The 21228-nt window shown below is 48.2% G+C and overlaps 1 protein-coding gene across 1 annotated transcript in view; it reads left to right on the top strand.

Moving 5' to 3' along the window:
• The window catches only part of LOC311369781 (plakophilin-4-like), a gene marked incomplete at both ends in the record, with an annotated part of 44386 nt that extends 23489 nt beyond the window's left edge, over positions 1-20897 (top strand). Inside the window, 12 exons of the mRNA XM_084487982.1 lie at positions 3058-3271; positions 5680-5869; positions 8174-8291; positions 10873-11079; positions 13574-13735; positions 15117-15267; positions 15991-16195; positions 17129-17213; positions 17615-17732; positions 18350-18481; positions 19840-19913; positions 20634-20897. Coding sequence (XP_084344108.1) covers positions 3058-3271; positions 5680-5869; positions 8174-8291; positions 10873-11079; positions 13574-13735; positions 15117-15267; positions 15991-16195; positions 17129-17213; positions 17615-17732; positions 18350-18481; positions 19840-19913; positions 20634-20897 — 1920 coding nt within the window. The remainder of the gene's footprint in view (positions 1-3057; positions 3272-5679; positions 5870-8173; positions 8292-10872; positions 11080-13573; positions 13736-15116; positions 15268-15990; positions 16196-17128; positions 17214-17614; positions 17733-18349; positions 18482-19839; positions 19914-20633) is intronic.
• Positions 20898-21228: the final 331 nt, after the last annotated feature.

Here is a 21228-nt window from a genome sequence, read left to right on the forward strand (position 1 = left end):
GTAATAATGTGTTATGTTGCTGAATTAGTGGGCTTCACATAAGTGTATGATGTGAGGCATTTAGGTGTTAAATTACGGGAGGCCACAAGGCAGTTGTCTAATATCAAAATATCAAATATATAAGTTCATGTGTTTATATAAACATGTAGTTTACCAGACAGTGGCCCTATTGTCTGGAAAGGTTAACTGTCCATTAGAGGAATGTCACTTGGAATAAGTACCTAAAAGGGCAATTGCTTCAAATAAGTAATAGTCTAGTCTAGTCTTCTATAGATGACATTTGTAGTCTAATAGTAAACCTGCCCCTTTGCGACCCCAGCTGGAGAATTGAACAACTGCGGCCTTTCAGCTACAGGGGGAGTAATTTTACAGTGTATAAAGTCGCGAAAATGCTTTTAAACTTGTTTTCCTATCAAATTTCAGAATTTCAAGAATACATACATGTAAACAAGAAATATTAGACAAAAGTCCTGAATGGGCGACTCTGAAACTTGCTTGAGAGTTTAACTCGACTTTTGTTATATTTACTAGCGGTCAAAATGACTGTGGTGGACTGTGGTTCTCGTGTTAAATCAGGACCAGCGAGACCACCATGAACAGTCCCATCACTGACGAGAAGAAGATGCCACAGTTGTGTACATGTGCTAAAGAGTGGACGGCATTCAAAAGTTTTGGAATGGTACCTTTATCTAACGTGATGCCTGCCAACCCCCCTTCTGTCGCCTTTCAGACGGCTAGAACGGCCATCTGTCTCGTATGAGTCTTAAAATAAATGTCCTGCCAAATGTACTGCTTGGACTGCTCTTTGCACCGCATCCAATGGACTGAATAACCGCCCGCTCTCCCACTGAGAGAGCCAAGCTACGCTCCTATTGGAGGGAAGTTTGTGTTACTATCACTCTTTGCCGTTTGTAGAGATGGAGTTTCCTGTATTTCAGGTTCAGACTTCAAGGACTGCGCCTCAATATAGTAAATATTAATTAAAACTGAGGATAGAAAAAAAATACAAGTAAAAATGTTAAAGTAAAGTCAAGGCTACATAGGCACATGCAAAGAGGGCTTGGCCTCAGAGGCCCAGGCCACTCCCCCTATGCCCTAATTGGCTGCTCTCTGGACCAAAATCACACATAAGAATGAATATTTCGAGAGCGGTTTATTTAAGTCTTTCTGTTAGGGATGTGAATCATCAGGGACCTAACAATATGGTATTACACAGATTAATGACGCTTTTATCCAAATCGACTTACAGACGGCGGTGTCAACCACGTAAGGCGTCTGGAGCAGTTAGGGTTAAGCTTCTTGCTCAGGCACACCTCGACACTCGGCTAGGAGGAGCCGGGGAACGAACTAGCATCCTTGGTTTCAAGTCAACCCGCTCTACCTCCTGAGCTAAGCCGACCCTTGCATCAAATATGCACTTTCATCCTTTCAGTGGTTAAAGATTTAGGTTGGGGTTCAGGTTTTTCAACCTTCATCTTTCAAATGAACATTGCAGAACACAACATAGTGTGGATACACCCTGGGCATTTGTAAATCCTCTCGCAGGTGACAGGACACAGAGTCCCATCAGCCAGAGATAAAAGAGAGGCCAGATGAAATGCCCATGAAGGCGACAGCGACGCCTGAGGTCTGCAGAATGGCCATCCCAACCTGGCGTTGCAAGATAAAAGCGCTTTGCCCGAAGCAAAGGAGATCAGTCATGGCAGCACCAATGTGAAATGTAACTGTGTTCTGTCTGTATGTATCCTATAGCCTGCAATATATTAAGTAGGCCACAAATATAATCTCAAATCAATATCCCGCCAATTCATTTTGAATGTAACTTATTCATCCTCGTGGGTATTGTTTGTTTTTCGTCTGTCTAAAAACAAACATAATATGATATTTCATAAATATATGAAATATCTCTTAAACGTCCCAAACGAATCAATCAACTTGAACGATAGGCTTGAAAATTAAAGTAATAAAAATAAGTGTGTGTTGTTGTGTCGGACACACATCCACACATCTCAACTGCTTGAGTCTTTATTATTCGTTATTTCATATCATTATAATAGGCCTTCCAGTGTTGACTTGTCCCTCAAACGAATGTCTCTCAAATGTTACTATATATATAAAAAAATAACTGACTTTGTGCTGCGTCTGACACACGTCACGTCATGCGCAGGTGGGAGTTGTCAACCGCTTGCTTGTTATTATTCGTTCGTTCGTATAATTGCACGGTGGAACTCTGGGAAATATGTTCAGAAAAATTGTCATATGCGGAAACTACACTAATCAGAAATAAATCGTCTCTCGATGAGCTGCCGAGATTAGGAATCAGACAAGGGGGACTGTGGAAAGTCTAACTGAATTCATCATCGCGATCTGCCACGATAAAATAAAAAAAATCGGTCAGTGAATAGCACTGATACTCGTGGTATTAGCATTGTGGGTGTCCACGCAGGGGGGTCGGCCTTCCCACGAGTGTGTCAGAGGATCGCTGTTAGTCACACATCGTCGTACTGTAGTACCTTTTAGCCCACCCACGGCAGATGGGTGCACAGGGAGAGTATAGATTATGCAAATCGACTATAGGTGAATCCCTTAGCTTCCATTGAGGTAAACATTGGCCATCTGGCTGTGTTGATGTCTCAAGTCAACTTCAAATGACTACTTTCTGTACACATATTCTAGTAAGTAGTGTGTTTAAAGTACGTGTGTATGTTCACCAGGTGAGATTTCTGTCCTCGTGTTCTTGAATGCCGTCTGTTGTAGCCAGTAGGTTATGATGTAGGTTACACATGTTTTCATGTTTTACATGTTTTCTAGGTGAGCCTTTTTGTACAAATATTCTAGAAAGCTGTGGGTATTTAGTTAGTATCCTAATATGTTCACCAGATAAGTCTTTCTAAACACCTATTCTAGCAAGCCATATGTTTTGATGCTTTGTTCACCAGGTGAACCTTCAGCATTTATACTGTTCTGAGACCAGTTCTCTGCTGTGTTCATCCACCAGGTGAACCTTCAGTATTTATACTGTTCTGAGACCAGCTCTCTGTTGTGTTGGTCCACCAGGTGCGTCACCTGGGGGGGATCCAGCTGCTCCTGGACCTGCTGGACCACAAGGTGTGTGAGGTGCAGAAGAGCGCCTGCGGGGCCCTCAGGAACCTGGTGTACGGCAAGGCCACCGACGACAACAAGGTCACCCTGCGCAACTGCGGTGGCGTGCCCGCCCTGCTGCGGCTCCTGCGCAAGACCACCGACAACGACGTCCGCGAGCTGGTCACCGGTAGGTCCCTCCCCCGCCCTCACACTCGCATGTCAATCACCCTCTGTCCCACCGGGAGGCCCTCATTGGTCGGCTGGTTTGTGTGTCTTTGTGTGTGTGTGTGTGTGTGTGTGTGTGTGTCTTGGTGGTTTATTATGATCTGTTGCCGTATGGTTGGCTTATGACCCGACGACCAGCTGTGTGTGTTTGTTTGTTTGTGTGTCTGTCTGTCTGTCTGTCTGTCTGTCTCTCAGTCTTGTTGGCTTATTATGACCTGTTGGTGTGTGTGTGTGTGTGTGTGTGTGTGTGTGTGTGTGTGTGTGTGTGTGTGTGTGTGTGTGTAAGCAATTTGTGTGTGTGGCTTGTTGGCCTATTCAACATTCAGCATCATGACGAACGTCCAATGTTATTATAATAGAATATTATAATAGAAACATGTTATCAGTTTGTGTGTGTGTGTGTGTGTGTGTGTGTGTGTGTGTGTGTGTGTGTGAGAGGGAAGCCTTTCAGAGGTGCTCAAGTAAACGGCTCCGTTCCGGCGTGTGCATGCGTCTGTCCATCTGCGTCTGTCTGTCTGTCTGTCTCTGTATCTGTCGACTCTTGCATCCCCGGTGTGTCTGTCTGTCTGTCTGTCTGTCTGTCTGTCTCTCAGGGTTTCCCGCCAAAAATGTGTTAGTTACGGTTGTGGGGTTTGCCGTCAGACCAGGGGGGGTCTCTGTATCTGTCCATGTGGGCGTCTCTGGCATGTGTGTCTGTCTCTATATCTGTCCATGTGTCTGTCTCTATATCTGTCCATGTGTCTGTCTCTATATCTGTCCATGTGTCTGTCTCTATATCTGTCCGTGTGTCTTTCCCATGTGTGTCTGTCTCTGTATCTGTCCGTGTGTCTTTCCTTGGCGTGTCTGTCTGTCTCTGTACCGGTCCACGCGTGCCTCCCTGGCGTGTCTCCCTGTCTATCTGTCTGTCTGTCTCTGTATCTGTCTGTGTGTCTGTCCCATGTCTGTCTGTCTCTGTACCTGTCCGTGTGTCTGTCCCATGTGAGTCTGTCTCTGTACCGGTCCACGTGTGCCTCCCTGGCGTGTCTCCCTGTCTATCTCTGTATCTGTCCCGTGTCTGTCTGTCTGTCTGTCTGTCTCTGTACCGGTCCATCGTGTGTCCGTATGTCTCAACATGGCGGGGGTATATAGCGGGGGAGGTGTGAGAGAGTCGGCATGCGAAGCGCACGACGCACAAGCCACCCATCATCCCTCAACACAGATGCTCACGGTGTGGGGGGGGGGGGAAGCTGTGACAGGTGGTCTGACAAACGGTGGAAATACTTCCCCGCCAAGTAGCGCCCGGCCGACAGTCGCCGTGATTCGCGTTTGATTTACGCCCCGTTTCACGCCCCAAGGATTCGTCTCTTCTTCGTGAGTCTCGTAGCTCAGTAAACAACGTGGCGTTCACAAGCTTCCCTTTTGAGACGTTTCTCAAAAGTTGAAATCCGTGTCGGAGCTATCGAGTCCTTCATCGACCCACACACACACACACACACACACACACACACACACACACACACACACACACACACACACACACACACACACCGCCATCACCCCACGCTCCCACGCTGTTTTCATTTTTTAACATGAATGTTGATCTGAGTTCTTGCAATATCTTTTCTGGTCCCCTTAATTTGAACTGATTAACTGAGGTTGATGTAGATTGTCTTCCAGGAACCCAGAATCCCTCAAATTTCTAGTTAAGGTTATTTGCGGACCAATTGATTGTGTGTGTGTGTGTGTGTGTGTACTGCACCGTGTGTGTCCTGTTTATTGTGTGTGCCTGTCTCATGACCCTAGTTAACCGGGAACCATTACGCTCTCCAGGGAAACATGTGTTGAGCACACAGAGTCGGCCTATAATAGGACGAGAATAAATCTATTCATAGAGAGATTTCAAAAGTGTAGGAATATGTTTGTATCTCTCATTCTTCTAGTCCACTCCCCCCCCCCCCTTTTGTGTGCTTGTGTCTTTCTCTCTCCCCATCTCTATCTCTCCATATCTCTGTCTCTCTCTCCATCTTTCTTTCTCTCCTTTCTTCCCTCTCTCTATCGCTTTGTCCATCCATCTCTTCTTTCTCTCTCCATCTCACTCTCTCTCCATCTCCCTCTCTCTAACGATCTATCTCTCCTTTCTTTCTCTCTCTCCATCTCTCTCCATCTATATCTCCTTTCTCACTTTATCCATCTAACACTCCTTTCGCTCTCTCTCCATCTCTTTTTATCGATCTATCTTTTTCTCCCCCTAACCCTCTTCTTAACTCATTTTATTCATATATCTCTGGTTTTCTCTTTCTCTCTCTCTCTCTCTCTCTCTCTCTCTCTCTCTCTCTCTCTCTCTCTCTCTCTCTCTCTCTCTCCCCCCCAATCCCCTCCCCCCTCCCACAGGCGTGCTGTGGAACCTGTCGTCGTGCGACGCCGTCAAGATGACCATCGTGCGCGACGCACTGAGCATGCTCACCAACACAGTGGTCATCCCCCACTCCGGCTGGAGCAGCGGCGCCGTCCCGCAGCGAGACCACGCCTCCCACAAGCTCCACGCCTCCCTGCTGCTGCGCAACTCCACCGGCTGCCTCAGGTGAGGCGCCCCAACCCCCACCCCCCCCCAAACAGCCAGGCCCCCCGGGGGTCCATGCGTAAACACGGCCGTCGCTGCACGGGATCTTTGGTGTCTCTCCTCCTCCATTCTCTCCTCAACACTCCCCTCCTCTCCTCGTCTTCACCTCCCTCCTCTCCTCTCTTGTTCTCTCCTCTCCTGTCTCCTCAACGCTCCCCTCCTCTCTCCTCGTCTTCACCTCCCCTCTTTGCTCTCTTGTTCTCTCCTCCTCCATTCTCTCCTCAACGCTCCCCTCCTCTCTCCCCCGTCTTCTATCCCCCTCCCCTCCCTCCTCCCTTCTCCTGTTCTCTCCTTTCCTCTCCTCTTCTCAACTCTCGCCACCTCTCTCCTAGTCTTCACTTCCCTCCTCACCGCTCTCCCCGGGGGTTCACACGTGAACACGTCTGTTGTTTCACAAGATCTTTTGTGTGACAGTTAAAGGTGACAAGGTGTTTTCACTGAGCCGCCATGCTGCTATTTACGCTTTACTGACCCGGTTTTCAAATTCATGATGTCAAACGGGAACCACCTGATAAAAGAAGGAATCAATTGCCTGCATCCCTCCTCACCTCTCCTGTTCTCTCCTCTCCTCTCCTCATCTCTCCACTCATCTCTCCTAGTCTTCTCTCCTCATCTCTCCACTCCTCTCTCTTAGTCGTCTCGCCTCCTACATTCTCTCCTCACCTCTCCTGTTCTCCTCTCTCCTCCTAGTCTTCACTCCTCACCTCTCTCCCCACACAGAATACCACAGGGTACACTCTGGACCAGGAGGTTTTTCGAGGGTCAACTTTATGTCTTGAATATATAATAAAGTATAAAATAAAAGATAAATGAGTGTACAAATGTAAGTAAATACATATAATTTGTACAATAAACCAAGTGTATAAAAGTACCAACAGTACATTTCCATTCAGTGGTGTAGCCTGTGTCTCCAAAGCTACAGCTGTGTTTGGACCAGAATGATTAGACAAGCTAATAGCTAGTGTCTATATCCGTTCGCGAGACAGACAGGAGCAGAGCAGGAGGAACACAGAACGGCCATAAAGTGCTACTGCTAAACTATCTATTCATGTACTCCTCTTTAAAGAAAATACTACTCATGCATTACTCTTTAAAGAAATAGACATTTAGAAATAGACATTTAGAGCATTTCATATTATGTTTTGGTGTTTAAAGGATTTGGCTGTTTGCGAAGTGAAGGGTTGACATTGTGAACATTGAGATGTAAATCAGCCATGGTTTCGTTTTCTCTCGCGGTGTACATGCATCCAGCAATCTGACATTGTTGACGAGCCACTGACATCCATCTTATTTCAAACAAGTGTGAGAAGCTGCCATAGCTGTATCTTTGTTACGTCCAACACGATAAACTGCATACAAAATGCCCTGGCTTGGTAGTTTGTAGTTAGTGCCCACAAACAAACAAATACAGTACATACAAATATTTATGTGTGTGTGTGTGTGTATATACACATAAATTCACGTATAAATACAGATACATTCATATATATATATATATATATATATATATATATATATTTATTTATGTATATACAGCATATGGTAATGAGTGCAGACTCATTATTATGCTGCTGGTCTGTAGCATCATGTGAGCCAGCTCGAGTGAAATTGTGCATTCTTTCCTTGACTGCCTGAGCGGTTTTGTGCTGAAGACTGGTATTGGCTCAGAGACCAGCCTTAACTGTATCCAGGCAGGTTTGAGGCCGCCCTGTGGGCCAATGTATACATTGCTGTGTGTGTGTGTCTGTGTGTGTGTGTGTGCCAGATAAACCCTCAATCCACATATCCCTGGGTTTGTAAGCATGTGTGTCCAGTGTCTGGGATTTAATTGAGTCAACAATAAGGGTTTGTGTGGGGGTGCGTGTGTGTGTGTGACCAAAGATGATAAATGTAGTCCCTGAAAGCACTCGATCAATATTAAGCGTTCTGTGTTGCTTTGTTTGTGTATGTATTTTGTGTGTGTCTGTGTGTGTGTTTGTGTATTTATCCTGTGTGTTTGTTTGTATGTATCATGGGTGTTCGTCTGTGTTTGTGTATTTATCATGTGTGTGTGTTTGTGTATGTATTATCTGTGTGTGTTTGTGTATGTACTATGTGTGTGTTTGTGTATGTACTATGTGTGTGTTTGTGTGTGTATCATGTGTGTTGGATTGTCTATGTATCATGTGTGTTGGTTTGTGTGTGTATCATGTGTGTTGGTTTGTGTGTGTATCATGTGTGTTTGTGTGTGTATATGCATCATGTGTGTGTCTGTGTGCGTCTCAGGAACCTGAGCTCTGCAGGGGAGGAGGCGAGGAGCCAGCTGAGGTGCTGCGAGGGTCTGGTGGACTCCCTGCTCTACGTCCTCAAGTCCTGCGTCAACACTGCAGACTACGACAGCAAGGTAACCGCCGCTCTCCTCTCCACCTCCCTCCTCTCCTCTCCTGTTCTCTCCCCTCCTCTCCTAGCCTTCTCTCCCCTGCTCTCTCCTAGTCTTCTCTCCCCTGCTCTCTCCTAGTCTTCTCTCCCCTCCTCTCTCCTAGTCCTCTCTCCCCTCCACCTCCCTCCTCTCCTCTCCTGTTCTCTCCCTTCCTCTCCTAGCCCTCTCTCCCCCCACCTCCCTCCTCTCCTCTCTTGTTCTCTCCCCTCCTCTCTCCTAGTCTTCTCTCCCCTCCTCTCTCCTTGTCTTCTCTCCCCTCCACCTCTCTCAACACCTTTCCTGTTCTCTTCTCTTCTCTCCTCTGCTCCCCTTCCTCTCTCCTAGTCTCCTCTACCCTCCACCTCCCTCCTCTCTCCTAGTCTTATCTTCTATTTACTTCCCTTGTCATCTGTCCTGTTATCTCCTCTCCTCTCCTCTCGGCTCCTTTCCTCTCTCCTAGTCTTCTCTTCTCTTCCATCCTCTCCTCCGCTCTCCTTTTCACTCTCCCGTTATTCTTGGTTTTTAACTCTTCACTCTTCTACTCCATTCTCTCCCCTCCCTTCCTCTCATTCTCCTCCTCGTCTTTCCCATCCTTTCCTGTCTTCGATTCAATGTGAGCGGAGAAGCACGACACTGTATCTTCCACTCTGCTCACAGTGGATGCCCCTCCAAGGTAGAGCAGGAGTACATCCAGAGTCCCTCATCATCTTCATAACCTTGAGGGATTGTTTCCCTAAGGGGGGAAGAACATAGATAGCATATACTATTACATCTGGAGCATCTGGTGCAGGGGCCAATATCAATTCCTCACTCCTCTGGGAGGAGGATCAATGGTGCCTCGTGGCTAAGGGCCCCCAGGAGATCAGATGCGGCCCCTGATCTCAATCCCAAACCCCCAACCCGCAGGCTGCAGTTCAGTGACTGGCCAAAGAGGGCAGTAATGAGAAGGAACATCTTATTCGTAGACGTCCTTTAAAGCAGACGGAACCATGTGGAGAACCACTATCATTTATCCACTCAGCGGCAGCACTTATATAAGATTGTCGGTTAAACATCATAGAAATAGATATGCATTAGGCTGAATGTAATCCGCCTTCGTAGAAACAATTACGATGATTCACCAATTCTCTTCCCACAACGGCTGAGGTGTGTGAGGTTGGGTTTGTTGATGTGTGCACAAAACAGTCTTGATGCGTGCGTGCGTGCATGGCGCTCATGTGCACGTGCGCGTACGCGATAAGCCATCAGAAAGGGTTTAGTGCGATCAGTGATTCCACTAGGGCTGAATTTCAGATGAAATAGCCTCATACAATGACATAACATTATAACAGAAGAACACAAAAACAGCTTAACACGTTTTCTTTGGCGTGCGTGTTGGCGCCTATCCTGTTTTGAGTCTGCGGTTCGCAGCCATCCCACCGTCTGGGTTTCATTATACTGTTGCTTCTGTTGATCATACATTTATGCTACTTTCTATTATTAACTATTAGTCACTTTGTGTGACTTGGACTATTTATGCTTCCTATATTTTGGCTAATAGTCATCCGTGAGCTTTCATGTGTTTCCTACACTGCTATAGCAGAACACCGTTCTGTCAGTGTTTCGCCACGGTATTTCTCTGAGGAAAATAACGATAATTTGACAATGGTGGAGTAGTGGGTGCAGTAGGGGACATGTATGATATCAGGTTTATATATATATATACGAAAACAAATTGCATTTTGGGTGGCCATATTAATTTTGATTTCTTCTACGAAGTGCTTGGTAGCTGACATTGGGGTCATCCCAGCTTCACCTGTGATCCAGGTGCAGTGTGCGTATGGGGGAACACAGTAGGTGCAGTACACAGTAGGTGCAGCTAGCCGCTGCATCTGTGACGGCTAGCAGGGAACCTGTCAGGTATGGCTTCTTCAGAGGCTGACGCGCTCAGCAGCTGTTTACTTACCTTCATCCACCGTGAAGACATCAGCCGGATGGACGAGGACGGACCAATTAGTGTCTGCCAAGCAACCGCCGTAGACCATCCACCTGTCTAATGTGTGTCTGTGTGTGTGTGTGTGTGTGTGTGTGTGTGTGTGCATGTGTGTGGGCGCCTGTGTGTGTGTGTTCACATTATTTGTGCATGCATGTGTGTGTCCATTCCTGTGTATGTATGTGTGTGTGTGTGTGTGTGTGTGTGTGTGTGTGTGTGACGTGTGTGTTCACATTATTTGTGTGTGCCGTGTCCACATTATTTGTGCGTGCATGTGTGTGTGTGTTCCTGTGTTTGTGTGTGTGTGTTTTTGTGTCCATTCCTGTGTGTGTGTGTGTGTGTGTGTGTGTATGTTCATATTATTTGTGCATGCATGTATCTGTGCATTCCTGTGTATGTGTGTTTGTTTGTGTGTGTGTTTTGGCGCATGTGTGTGCGTGTGTGTTGGCACACGTGTGTGCGTGTCCACATTATTTGTGCGTGCACGTTCATGTGTATCCATTCCTGTGTGTGTGTGTGTGTGTGTGTGTGTGTGTGTGTCTGTGTGTGTATCCATTCCTCTGTGTGTGTGTGTGTGTGTGTGCGTCTGCATAGATCGTGGAGAACAGTGTGTGCACGCTGCGGAACCTCTCGTACCGGCTGGAGGTGGAGATGCCCTCGTCCCGTCTCCTAGGCAACCCGGAGCTGGATGCCCTGCTGGGGTTCTCCTCCCCGGCCCGGGAGCTAGACTACCTCTGCCTGGGCAAGAGGAGGCGCAGCGGCAGCGGCAGCAAGAGGAGGAGTGGCTGGACCGACGACAAGGTAAGGGGAGCACCGGAGCACAACGCCCCCCTCTGGTGGCGGCCCGTCGGTACTGCGGGTTGTTTTATGCAGCGTTGCATTGCAGTGGGTTGTAATGGTAAATGGACTTCATTTATGTGGCGTTTTTTTGGCACCAGTGGCCACACAAAGCGCTTTGCAATGTTACCATTCTTATGCTAATGCTGTTAAGATACTCTCTGACACACGTCTGTTAAACGCGTCGTCTTTATACTGATGTATACAGCAGGGGTTAAAACAAACTTTTTTCACCACCGTCCCGGAAACGTCCCAAAAAACATTTTGAACTGTCCCGAATCGTTCCGAATTTTCAAAAATCTTTTTTACATTTTGAGTTGTTACTTACTGATAATATAATAAAAACACAATACATTATGTTGATAAAATAATATATTTATTTCCAGACTAGTTTTGTCTACGTGACCTTCTGCCACTACTCAACCATTTAGTAACTGCATTTACCGTAATTTCCCGACTATAAGCCGCAGTTTATACACAAATTTGCCAAAATTCTGTAAGCTATGCGGCTTATGCATGGGTGCGGCCAATACATGGGAAAACGATTTCTAAAAGTCCATTTTCAATTAATTAGGTTATTCGTTCTTTGCTACAAATTTCTTTCTCACGTCGTTCGTTGCTAAGGTTGGTCTGAAGCGCTCGTAGAACCTTCTTAGCTCTACCGTAGTGATGGTTCAGCTCCTGACACTCGTCTCCGCCACTGTACAGTAACCTTTAGAAATCCACATTGCGCATGGAACTGCCACATTGGCAGTGTTGTGTTTCACCAATATACAATACACACAGCAGGCGAGGTCAGCTCGACTCGCTTCCAATAATTTCAAAAACTCGCAACTTCATAAATGAACAAAACTGTCTTCCAAATTAATGAAATGATACTGGGAAACGAATAAACCATTATAAGCAACGAGTGAAATTAATAAGCGGTCAAAATACTTTTTTCAACCACCGCCTCGTTCCCTTGACGGTGCACAAAGCCCGCACACAGACAGGTAGCAAAAAGCAAAACAGTCTCAACATAAACAGTTGTGAGTTAAATATGTCCATCGGGGAACACGTCAATTCCTCTAATGTTGACGTTAAAAATAAATCAGCACCGATTTACCTTCATCTTCAACTGCATCCTCGCTGTCTTTATTCCTTTTTTCCAGATTCATATGGCGGTTCATGGTAAACTAGCTCATTGTCAGGTGTTTAACAGCGACACGCACTCAGAGACAATAAAGAAAGAAGGTCCTGTAGCTGCTACGTGCGTTTGATGTGCTCTCGCCGTTCTCCTGCACAAAAATGTGCGTGTGCCAAGCAGTAGGCCTAGTCGGTCTTAACGTTAAGGGGGAAAAGCAAGTTCAAGTTTAACATCGATTTGCAGTGACCACTTGGCTGAAGGGTTTTATATGCCTATTCATAATATAATTCATACATAATTAGCCCATTTGAAACTTGTGCGGACTATATATGGGTGTGGCTTATGCACAATTCTGTCTTTTTTATACATAAATTAAAGGCTTGCGGTTTACCCACGGTGCTGCCTATATGCGGGAAATTACGATAATAAAGGATCTTTGGTGACAGTATCCTCGTCTCGTCTCAGCTCGAGCGGCAAGCAGTGCGAGAGCAGCAGGCTGCAACATTGTTGCAAGCAGTCTCTGCGTCTCACTGAACAACACAAACACGAGCGCGCCAGCCAATTGAATGAAGCTCAGTCCTTTTTCCATTTACCTTTTCACGTAAGTCTTTTCCATCGACATTAAGTGTTTTCCACCGACCGCGAACCCGTTCTGGTTCGCAGAAAGTGTTGAAAACTTAAACAGAAAAATTAAGTCAGTGCCCACAAAATTCTCTTCGTCCCGAGGTTGACTCCTGAGAGAATATTGATCCTCCCGATGACAATTAATTACGGCCCCCGGGACGACGGGACGTCGTTAGTTTTAATCCCTGGTATACAGTGTGTATTGATGGAAGGGTGGTTTCTAAACTGCAAGATGTCAGCCATTGTTTTGTTTTCTCATTATGTTGTCTAACCCTGCCATTCACTACTAGAGGTTAATCTTTGTGTGTGTGTGTGTGTGTGTGTGTGTGTGTGTGTGTGTGTGTGTGAGTGTGTGTTTGTATGCGTGTGTCCGTTTCCCCCTGTGTGTGTGTGTGTGTGTGTGTGGGTGTGCGTGTGTGTGTGTGTGTGAGTGTGCGTTTGTATGCGTGTGTCTGTTTCCCCCTGTGTGTGTGTGTGTGTGTGCGTTTGTATGCACGTGTCCGTTTCCCCCTGTGTGTGTGTGTGTGTGTGCGTGTGTGTTTTTGTGTGTGTGTGTGTGTGTGTGTGTGTATGTGTGTGTATCCATTCCTCGGTGTGTGTGTGTGTGTGTGTGTGTGTGCATGCGCATGTGCGTGTGTTTCCATTCCCCTGCGTGTGGGTCAATTCCTCGGCGTGTGTGTGTGTGTGTGTGTGTGCCCCCCCCCCCAGTGGGACGGTGTGGGTGTGTCCCAAACCCTGCGGGGGGCGGAGCTGCTGTGGCACCCCACGGTGGTGCGGCCCTACCTCAACCTGCTGGCCGAGAGCTCCAACCCCGCCACCCTGGAGGGCGCCGCCGGATCCCTGCAGAACCTCTCCGCAGGGAACTGGAAGGTAAGGACCTCGTCATCATCACCATCATCATCCACCTCATCTTCCTCCTCATCATGATCATCATCACCTCCTCCACCTCCTCCTCCTCCTCCTCCTCCTCCTCCTCCTCCTCCTCCTCCTCCTCCTCCTCCTCATCATCATCATCATCATCATCATCACCCTCCTCCTATTCCTCATGATGATCATGATCATCACCTCCTCGTCATGATCATCATCACCTCCCCCTCCTTATCCTCCTCCTCCTCCTCTTCCTCCTCCTCCTCTTCCTCCTCCTCATCATCATCACCATCCTCCTCCTCCTCTTCCTCATCATCACCATCCTCCTCCTCCTCCTCCTCCACCGCCTCATCATCACCATCCTCCTCCTCCTCTTCCTCTGCCTCCTCCTCTTCCCTCTTCCTCCTCCTCTTCTTCCTCCTCCTCCTCCTCCTCCTCATCACCATCCTCCTTTTCAACACACGAGTTATGAAGCGCTTTGTGATCGTGATAACAGCGACCACATCGTATGAGAGCAGCACAAACAAACTAACAAACAAACAAACTGTCAAACTGTGACAAACGTAAGAACTACACGCAAGGCTGATCACACTCACACACACGGGGGGTCGGGACGGTGTGAAGAGTATCAGATGTAACGGATGGTTAAAGGTGCCCTAGTGTAGAGGTGATGTTTGTAAAGCAAGAGCAGAACACAGCAAGGGTTTAAATAACATCCTTTTAATTATCCCCCTTTACTCACAAACAATACAGCTATTAACGTATAACAAAACTGAAACAAAGTGTGATCATCTATAAGTCACTAGGCGGGGTTGTAGCGAAACTTGGACAGAGATCGTCGACGAACATGAGAAACACAACTAAATAAGGGTAGATCTCTACATGGTCTCCATTGATTTGATCAACCAGTTCAGTGCGGCCAGTTATCCCAGTAATCCCAGTGGGCAGTGATAAGCTCCTCAGTAAGATAGGAACAAATGGTTGAATGTCTACTGGGCTGTAGGTGGTTTGTTACATGGTCCACCAGTATCATGGTTATTAAACAGCCATGCATAAAGCTTCATATAAGAGAGTGTACGTTTTGTTTGAAATGTAACAGTGGATACGCTGTTGAGCAGGGCTCTTGTTCGCTACCCCAACGCCACGATGTGCTAACAAATAAATACAGCACTTTCATAGACCTCGTGATGATGTGATCTCTCCCTCGCAGTGTTACCGTTTTCTGTAGTTGTGATTTTGGGGACGTTCATTAAAGCGATTCCCCGGAATGTATTATGCAACAAAGAAAAGGAGTTTAGTGTTGAAATAAAAATGGACTGTGTCTGTGTGTGTGTGTTCTTGTTCTTTGTGTTCTGTGTGTGTGTGTGTGTGTGTGTGTGTGTAGTTCTCCTCCTACATCCGAGCGGGGGTGCGTAAGGAGAAGGGTCTCCCCATCCTGGTGGAGCTGCTGAGGATGGACGCTGACCGGGTGGTCTGCTCCGTGGCCACCGCCCTCAGGAACATGGCCCTGGACAGCAGGAACAAGGAGCTCATAGGTACACACACACACATAGAACACACACACACACACACACACATAGAGCACACACACACACACACACAGAACACACATACACATACACACACAGAACACACACACACACACAAACATAGAGCACACACACACGCCACACACACACACACACACACACACATAGAACACACACACACGGAGACACACACATCTTCATAGAAAACGCAGATGTACACAGAGTGCGACTCAAAGAAATACACACATTCACAAACAGAAGGAGGCATGAATACAACACACACACACATAGACTGCCATGCAACAATGCACAAACATGAGCCGTGCACATGAAAACATGGACAGATCCACAACCACTGCTCAATTAACCTGTTTTGTGTGCGCTGTGTGTGTGAGTATGCTGTGTGTATGTGTGTGTGTGTGTGTGTGTGTGTGTGTGTGTGTGTGTGTGGTGTGTGGTGTTTGGTTGTGTGTATGTTGAATGTGCTGCGCTGTGTGTGTGTGTGTGTTGTGCGTGTGTGTATGTGTGTGTGTTTTCTGCGTGCTCTGTGCGTATTTGTATTGCGTGCACTGTGTCTGTGTGCGTGCACTGTGCGTTTGTGTGTGCCTGCCTGCGCCTGTGTGTGTGTGTGTGTGTGTGTGTGCGTGCGTGCGTGCGTGCGTGCGTGCGTGCGTGCGTGCGTGCGTGCGTGCGTGCGTATGTGCGTGCGTGCGTGCCGTGCGTGTGCAGGGAAGTACGCCATGCAGGACCTGGTGAGCCGGCTGCCCGGCTCCTCCTCCAGCGGCGGGGCGGCGCCGCTGGAGGACGACACGGTGGCGTCGGTGTGCTGCACGCTGCACGAGGTCACCAGCCGCAACGTGGAGAACGCCCGCGCCCTGGCGCACAGCGGCGGCATCCAGAAGCTGGTCAACATCGGCAAGGGCCGCGGCAAGGGGTAGGCCCGCACCACACGCAGCACGCCGCACCACCTCATGCACCACGCGCACCACTCCACTCATGCACCACGCGCACCACTCCACTCATGCACCACGCGCACCACTCCACTCATGCACCACGCGCACCACTCCACTCATGCACCACGCGCAGCACGCCGCACCACCTCATGCACCACGCACACCACTCCGCACCACCTCATGCACCACGCACACCACTCCGCACCACCTCATGCACCACGCACACCACTCCGCACCACCTCATGCACCACGCACACCACTCCACTCATGCACCACACGCACCACTCCACTCATGCACCACACGCACCACTCCACTCACGCGCCACGCGCACTCCGCTTTGGGTGGAGCACTCTCTGCTAGTGTTGGGGGTGGGGGAAGGGGTAGGCTGGCACCACACGCAGTACCCTTTGGGTGGAGCACTCAGGGAAAGGGGATGGGGTTGGGGATGGCGGGAGGGGCAGCTTTCAGTGTGCAAGAGTAATCGGGATTCTTTGCTTCCGCTTATTCTTGTATTGTCAGGTTTAGGTTGAGGAAGCCAATGGGTGTTACTGAAGGGAATAGCGTCCTACAGAGGGCGCTGCAGTGTGGTCGTTTCCGGTTGTTTTGCTTCTACTGCGTTCGTTCCTGTTTGCTCACATTCATTTAAAAGACAACTGTGGACACAGATGGACCTTTAGAGCCCGGACCTCAAATGATATAGTTATATGTTATACCATATGAAATATCAAATCCGTCATAAAAATCGGATTATCTTATCACGATATTTACAGTGGCGTAATTGAGTGTAGACACTGTAGAGCGCAGCGAGCATCAATCCTATTTTGATTGTGCAAGCGTGGTAATGATCTGATGATTTTGTATGCAGTGGTCCTCTCCTGTTGACCCCTAATGGGCGTGTCTTCCCCCCCCCCAGGTACTCCATGAAGGTGGTGAAGGCGGCCTCCCAGGTGCTGAATACCCTGTGGCAGTACCGTGAGCTGAGAGGTCTCTACAAACAGGTGAATGAAGGAGTGTCATGTGGGGGGCGCTGTGGTGCAGTCACTTCCAGTCCATTTGCGTTCAGTTTGTTTTGGTACCGTTCATTTAAAAGGCAATAGTGGGCTCCAACTTGCCTGTAGAGCCTGAACCTCAACTTATATTAAACTACATCAAACAATAAAGGAATTGAACACTAAACTTTATGTCGCTAGACTACAAAGGCCTGTGGACTTTTAACCCAAACACCTCACCAGATTACTTTGCACACTCCTGTTCTCCGTCTGTTGGAACCTGAATTGAACGTTGGAGAACAGAAAAAAGCTGGTATTCATCTTGGTTTATTATTCATTTTTATAAGCGGATGTGAACGTCTAGACGAGTCTGTTCAGGAACCTGACGGCCAAACGTTGCGTCTCCACAGGACGGCTGGAACTACACCCACTTCATCACGCCCGTGTCCACACTGGAGAGAGAGCGCTACCGCTCGCAGCCCGCCCTGCCCACCAGCCCCCTGCACTTGCCCCCCGTCGTCCAATCAGGTGAGACCCGCTGGAAGCCCATTGGCTGCCCCTGTTGAGTGACGCAAACGGAGGCAGGGAGGAGAGAGCGTCAGTAGGCCTCAGCAGGGTTTTATCTGAGGTTGTCTGGACATTATTTAAGTCAAGTCATAGTATTCTCTTACATTTTATATTAATTCAACTTTATCAAACGAGGCGTCTTGCTCAAGGACACATACAGGTAGGTAGGAGATATCTGGGAAGCAGTGAAACACCCTACACCTATGTATAGAGTTTGTGAGGTATTTATTGTTATTAATGACAATACATTATCATTATTATTAATTTGGTTGCAACATTGAAGCTGGAGTTAAATGGTCCTCATTTATATAGCGCTTTTATCCAAAGCGCTGTACAGTGTTGACTGACATTCATGCACACATTCACACACCGACGGCAGAGTCAACCACGCAGGGCGACAGCCAGCTCATCAGGAGCAATTCGGGTGAGGCGTCTTGCTCAGGGACACCACGACACTCAGCTAAGAGGAGCCGGGGATTGAACCAGCAACGTTGCGGTTACCAGCCAACCCGCTCTACCTCCTGAGCTAATGCTGCCTGTAATGTAGTGCTCTGTCCAATGTGTCTGTGTGGGGCCAGGGGGGAGTGCCACGTCCTCTCCAGCCATGCTGGGCATCAGGAGACACAGCTCCAACAACCAGAGGATGCAGTCGTCTATGCAACTGGACTCCTACTACGGCGACAACAGTTTACACAAGTACCAGTACAACGGTGAGTGGCCTCGTTTTGACCGTGTCCTGACGATAAAGACAAGGTGCAGGCTGCGTGCTCTGTGTTCTGATGGAGCATCAAAACTGCAGCTGTGTGTTTTACTCATGGTCAATGATTTATCATTTATAATGGGATATGTGAAGGACTGGCCCGGGTACATCATTTCAAGGCTAAGATTGTCGTTAGGAATATTGAATATTTCAATAGTTCATAAATAAAGACATAAACCAAGGAAATATTAGCGCATATTTCGTCGGTTTAGGTCGTGTTTTTAATGAACGATTGAAATATTCACACATGTGGGATGTGTTTTTATCAACAGTTAACGGTTTATTTCCTCTTCATTTTTTGGTTATATTTTATGCGGTTCAATTCGTTAACAAATGTGTCATATTAATATTGCAAAAAAAAAGCCAAACTACAATATCACAGGACCGCCGCGTGGACGAGGGCTGTGACTCACGGGTCTGAGAGTGACTGGTTAGGGCAGAGCTCCAGTGTGACAGCTCTTACTGAGAGAGTAGCCTGCTCTAATGATTGGTCTCAGTTGAGACGTTCATGGGGATGATTGAAGTCGCATTAAATAAGGATTGCTCCTGTTTTGAATAGCTTTCACTAATTGCCCCATTGTATTATCTATATGTATTGAAATGCTGTTCTGGTTGTTTGACCGACTGTTTCTATCTATTGTACATTTGTATTTGTTTTTATTTGTATGTTGTAATCAGGGCGTCATTGAAAAAGAGAGCCTGCTCTCAATAGCGCCTTCCCTGAATAAATAAAGGTTAATAAAAAAAAAAATAATGACCCAACGACAGACCTAGCGCTGATCACAACGCACCACAGCACCGCGGACCACAGCTCACCAGGGAGGGAAACAACAGAGATGGACCTCTTCTAGTCATGCTCATTCAATTACCAACCCGCTGTTATGAGTAGGCAGAGCTTTCTCACCCCTCATTGAAACAGCTGCTAAAGACGTCCATTACTGAAACCATTAACCCCCCCCCGCTTGCCACCAACTCTTGTTTCTATGGCTGCAAGTGACAGGTGGAAGTGCCACAATGTCAATTAAATATATCCCGGGGAAACCCTATTGCACTTCAATAAACACAATAGTGCTTTGTGGACCACCGGTTAGTTTAAAGTGCTCCCCGCCTCCCCGTTCCTGTGGCCCCTTGACAGCAGTCTGCCGTCACTGATGATGTGTCAAAGCGGTGCTGAAGTGTTACTGAGGAACGGCCGTAACGAACCAATGATCTTACCGTTACTCCAATATGTGGGGCCAGCCCTAGACGTGTTCACATCCCCAGTTGTGTATTTGTGCGTGTCTAACGTTGTTGTGTTTTCCCCTTCAGGTTCTGAGAAGAACCATCCGTATTTCATCGGGACCTATTCCTCCCAGTCCGGAGAGGACCTGCGTAGGTCTCAGGTAAGATACCCATTAGACGCCAGAAAATAAAGTGGTGATTGTAAAGCAGCAGTGTTGCGCTCTTCCTTTGTACTGCTCAAGATACCTATTAGAACCATAAAGAAACATGCTCAGAAACATATTATAACACAGAATAATCTAGTACATATCCGACCGAACAAACGGCTTCTAACCCAGCTTCTCCAAACAACGCCTCTTTAATTAAAATAAATCAATCTTTATTAGCTTTAGCTGTTTTGAATGAAGACCCACTTAAATTGATTGATTTATTGATGTCATTGCAAAAGAAAAAACTAATCCTATTTTGAAAACATTACAAACGTTGCAACACTCCCCCTCTCTCCCTCTCCCCCTCCCCCCTTTCCCCTCTCCTCTCTCTCCCCCCTCTCTCCCCCTCTCCCTCTCCCCCCTCTCTCTCCCTCTCCATCTCCCCCCTCTCACTCCCTCTCCCCCTCTCCCTCTCCCCCCTCTCTCTCCCTCTCCATCTCCCCCCTCTCACTCCCTCTCCCCCCTCTCTCCCCCCTCTCACTCCCTCTCCCCCTCTCCCTCTTCCCCCTCTCCCTCTCCCCCCTCTCACTCCCTCTCCCCCTCTCCCTCTCCCCCCTCTCTCCCCCCTCTCACTCCCTCTCCCCCTCTCCCTCTCCCCCCTCTCACTCCCTCTCCCCCTCTCCCTCTCCCCCCTCTCACCCCCTCTCCCCCTCTCTCTCCCCCCTCCACCAGCACTCGGAGCCCTTCTACGACGAGCCCGACCGGAAGAACTACAACAGCTACCGGATGTACCTGTCCTCCCCGGTGCAGGGCTACGGCGACGAGTCCTACGAGGACGAGCCGGCCGCGCTCACGCCCCCGTCGCCCGACGGCTACCCGGGCCAGGCCCTGCGGCCCAAGGCCCACGCCACCAACTACGTGGACTTCTACTCCACCACGCGCAGGCCCTCCCAGGGCACCAACAAGTACACCGGCTCCCCCGACTCCTGGGTGTGAAGAAGAGGAGGGAACGCGGGGATGCCGGTGACCATCTTTTTATTTCAGCACGGTGGGTTCCCCTTGTGTGCGTGTGGTTGGGAGGTTGGGAATGCATGTTAAGTTAAGCCGTGCACATCTGGGTGTACTTCTGTGTCCGAGACTCACGGAAGTCTTTTTTTTTGGGGGGGGGGGGGGGGGGGGGGATCCGAGTTTTGACGTCGTTCCGTTTGGTCAAACTTAGAAAAGATCGGCGCAAAATGTGGACGTCGGACTACGGTTTCGTCCGATGAGACAGCCTTAACGTGGTCGATGTTGACCAGGGGGGCAGACTCGCGTTCTGGTCACCTTC

This window comes from Micromesistius poutassou (genome assembly GCF_964030765.1).
Source record: "Micromesistius poutassou genome assembly, chromosome: 24".
NCBI classification, from domain to species: domain Eukaryota; kingdom Metazoa; phylum Chordata; class Actinopteri; order Gadiformes; family Gadidae; genus Micromesistius; species Micromesistius poutassou.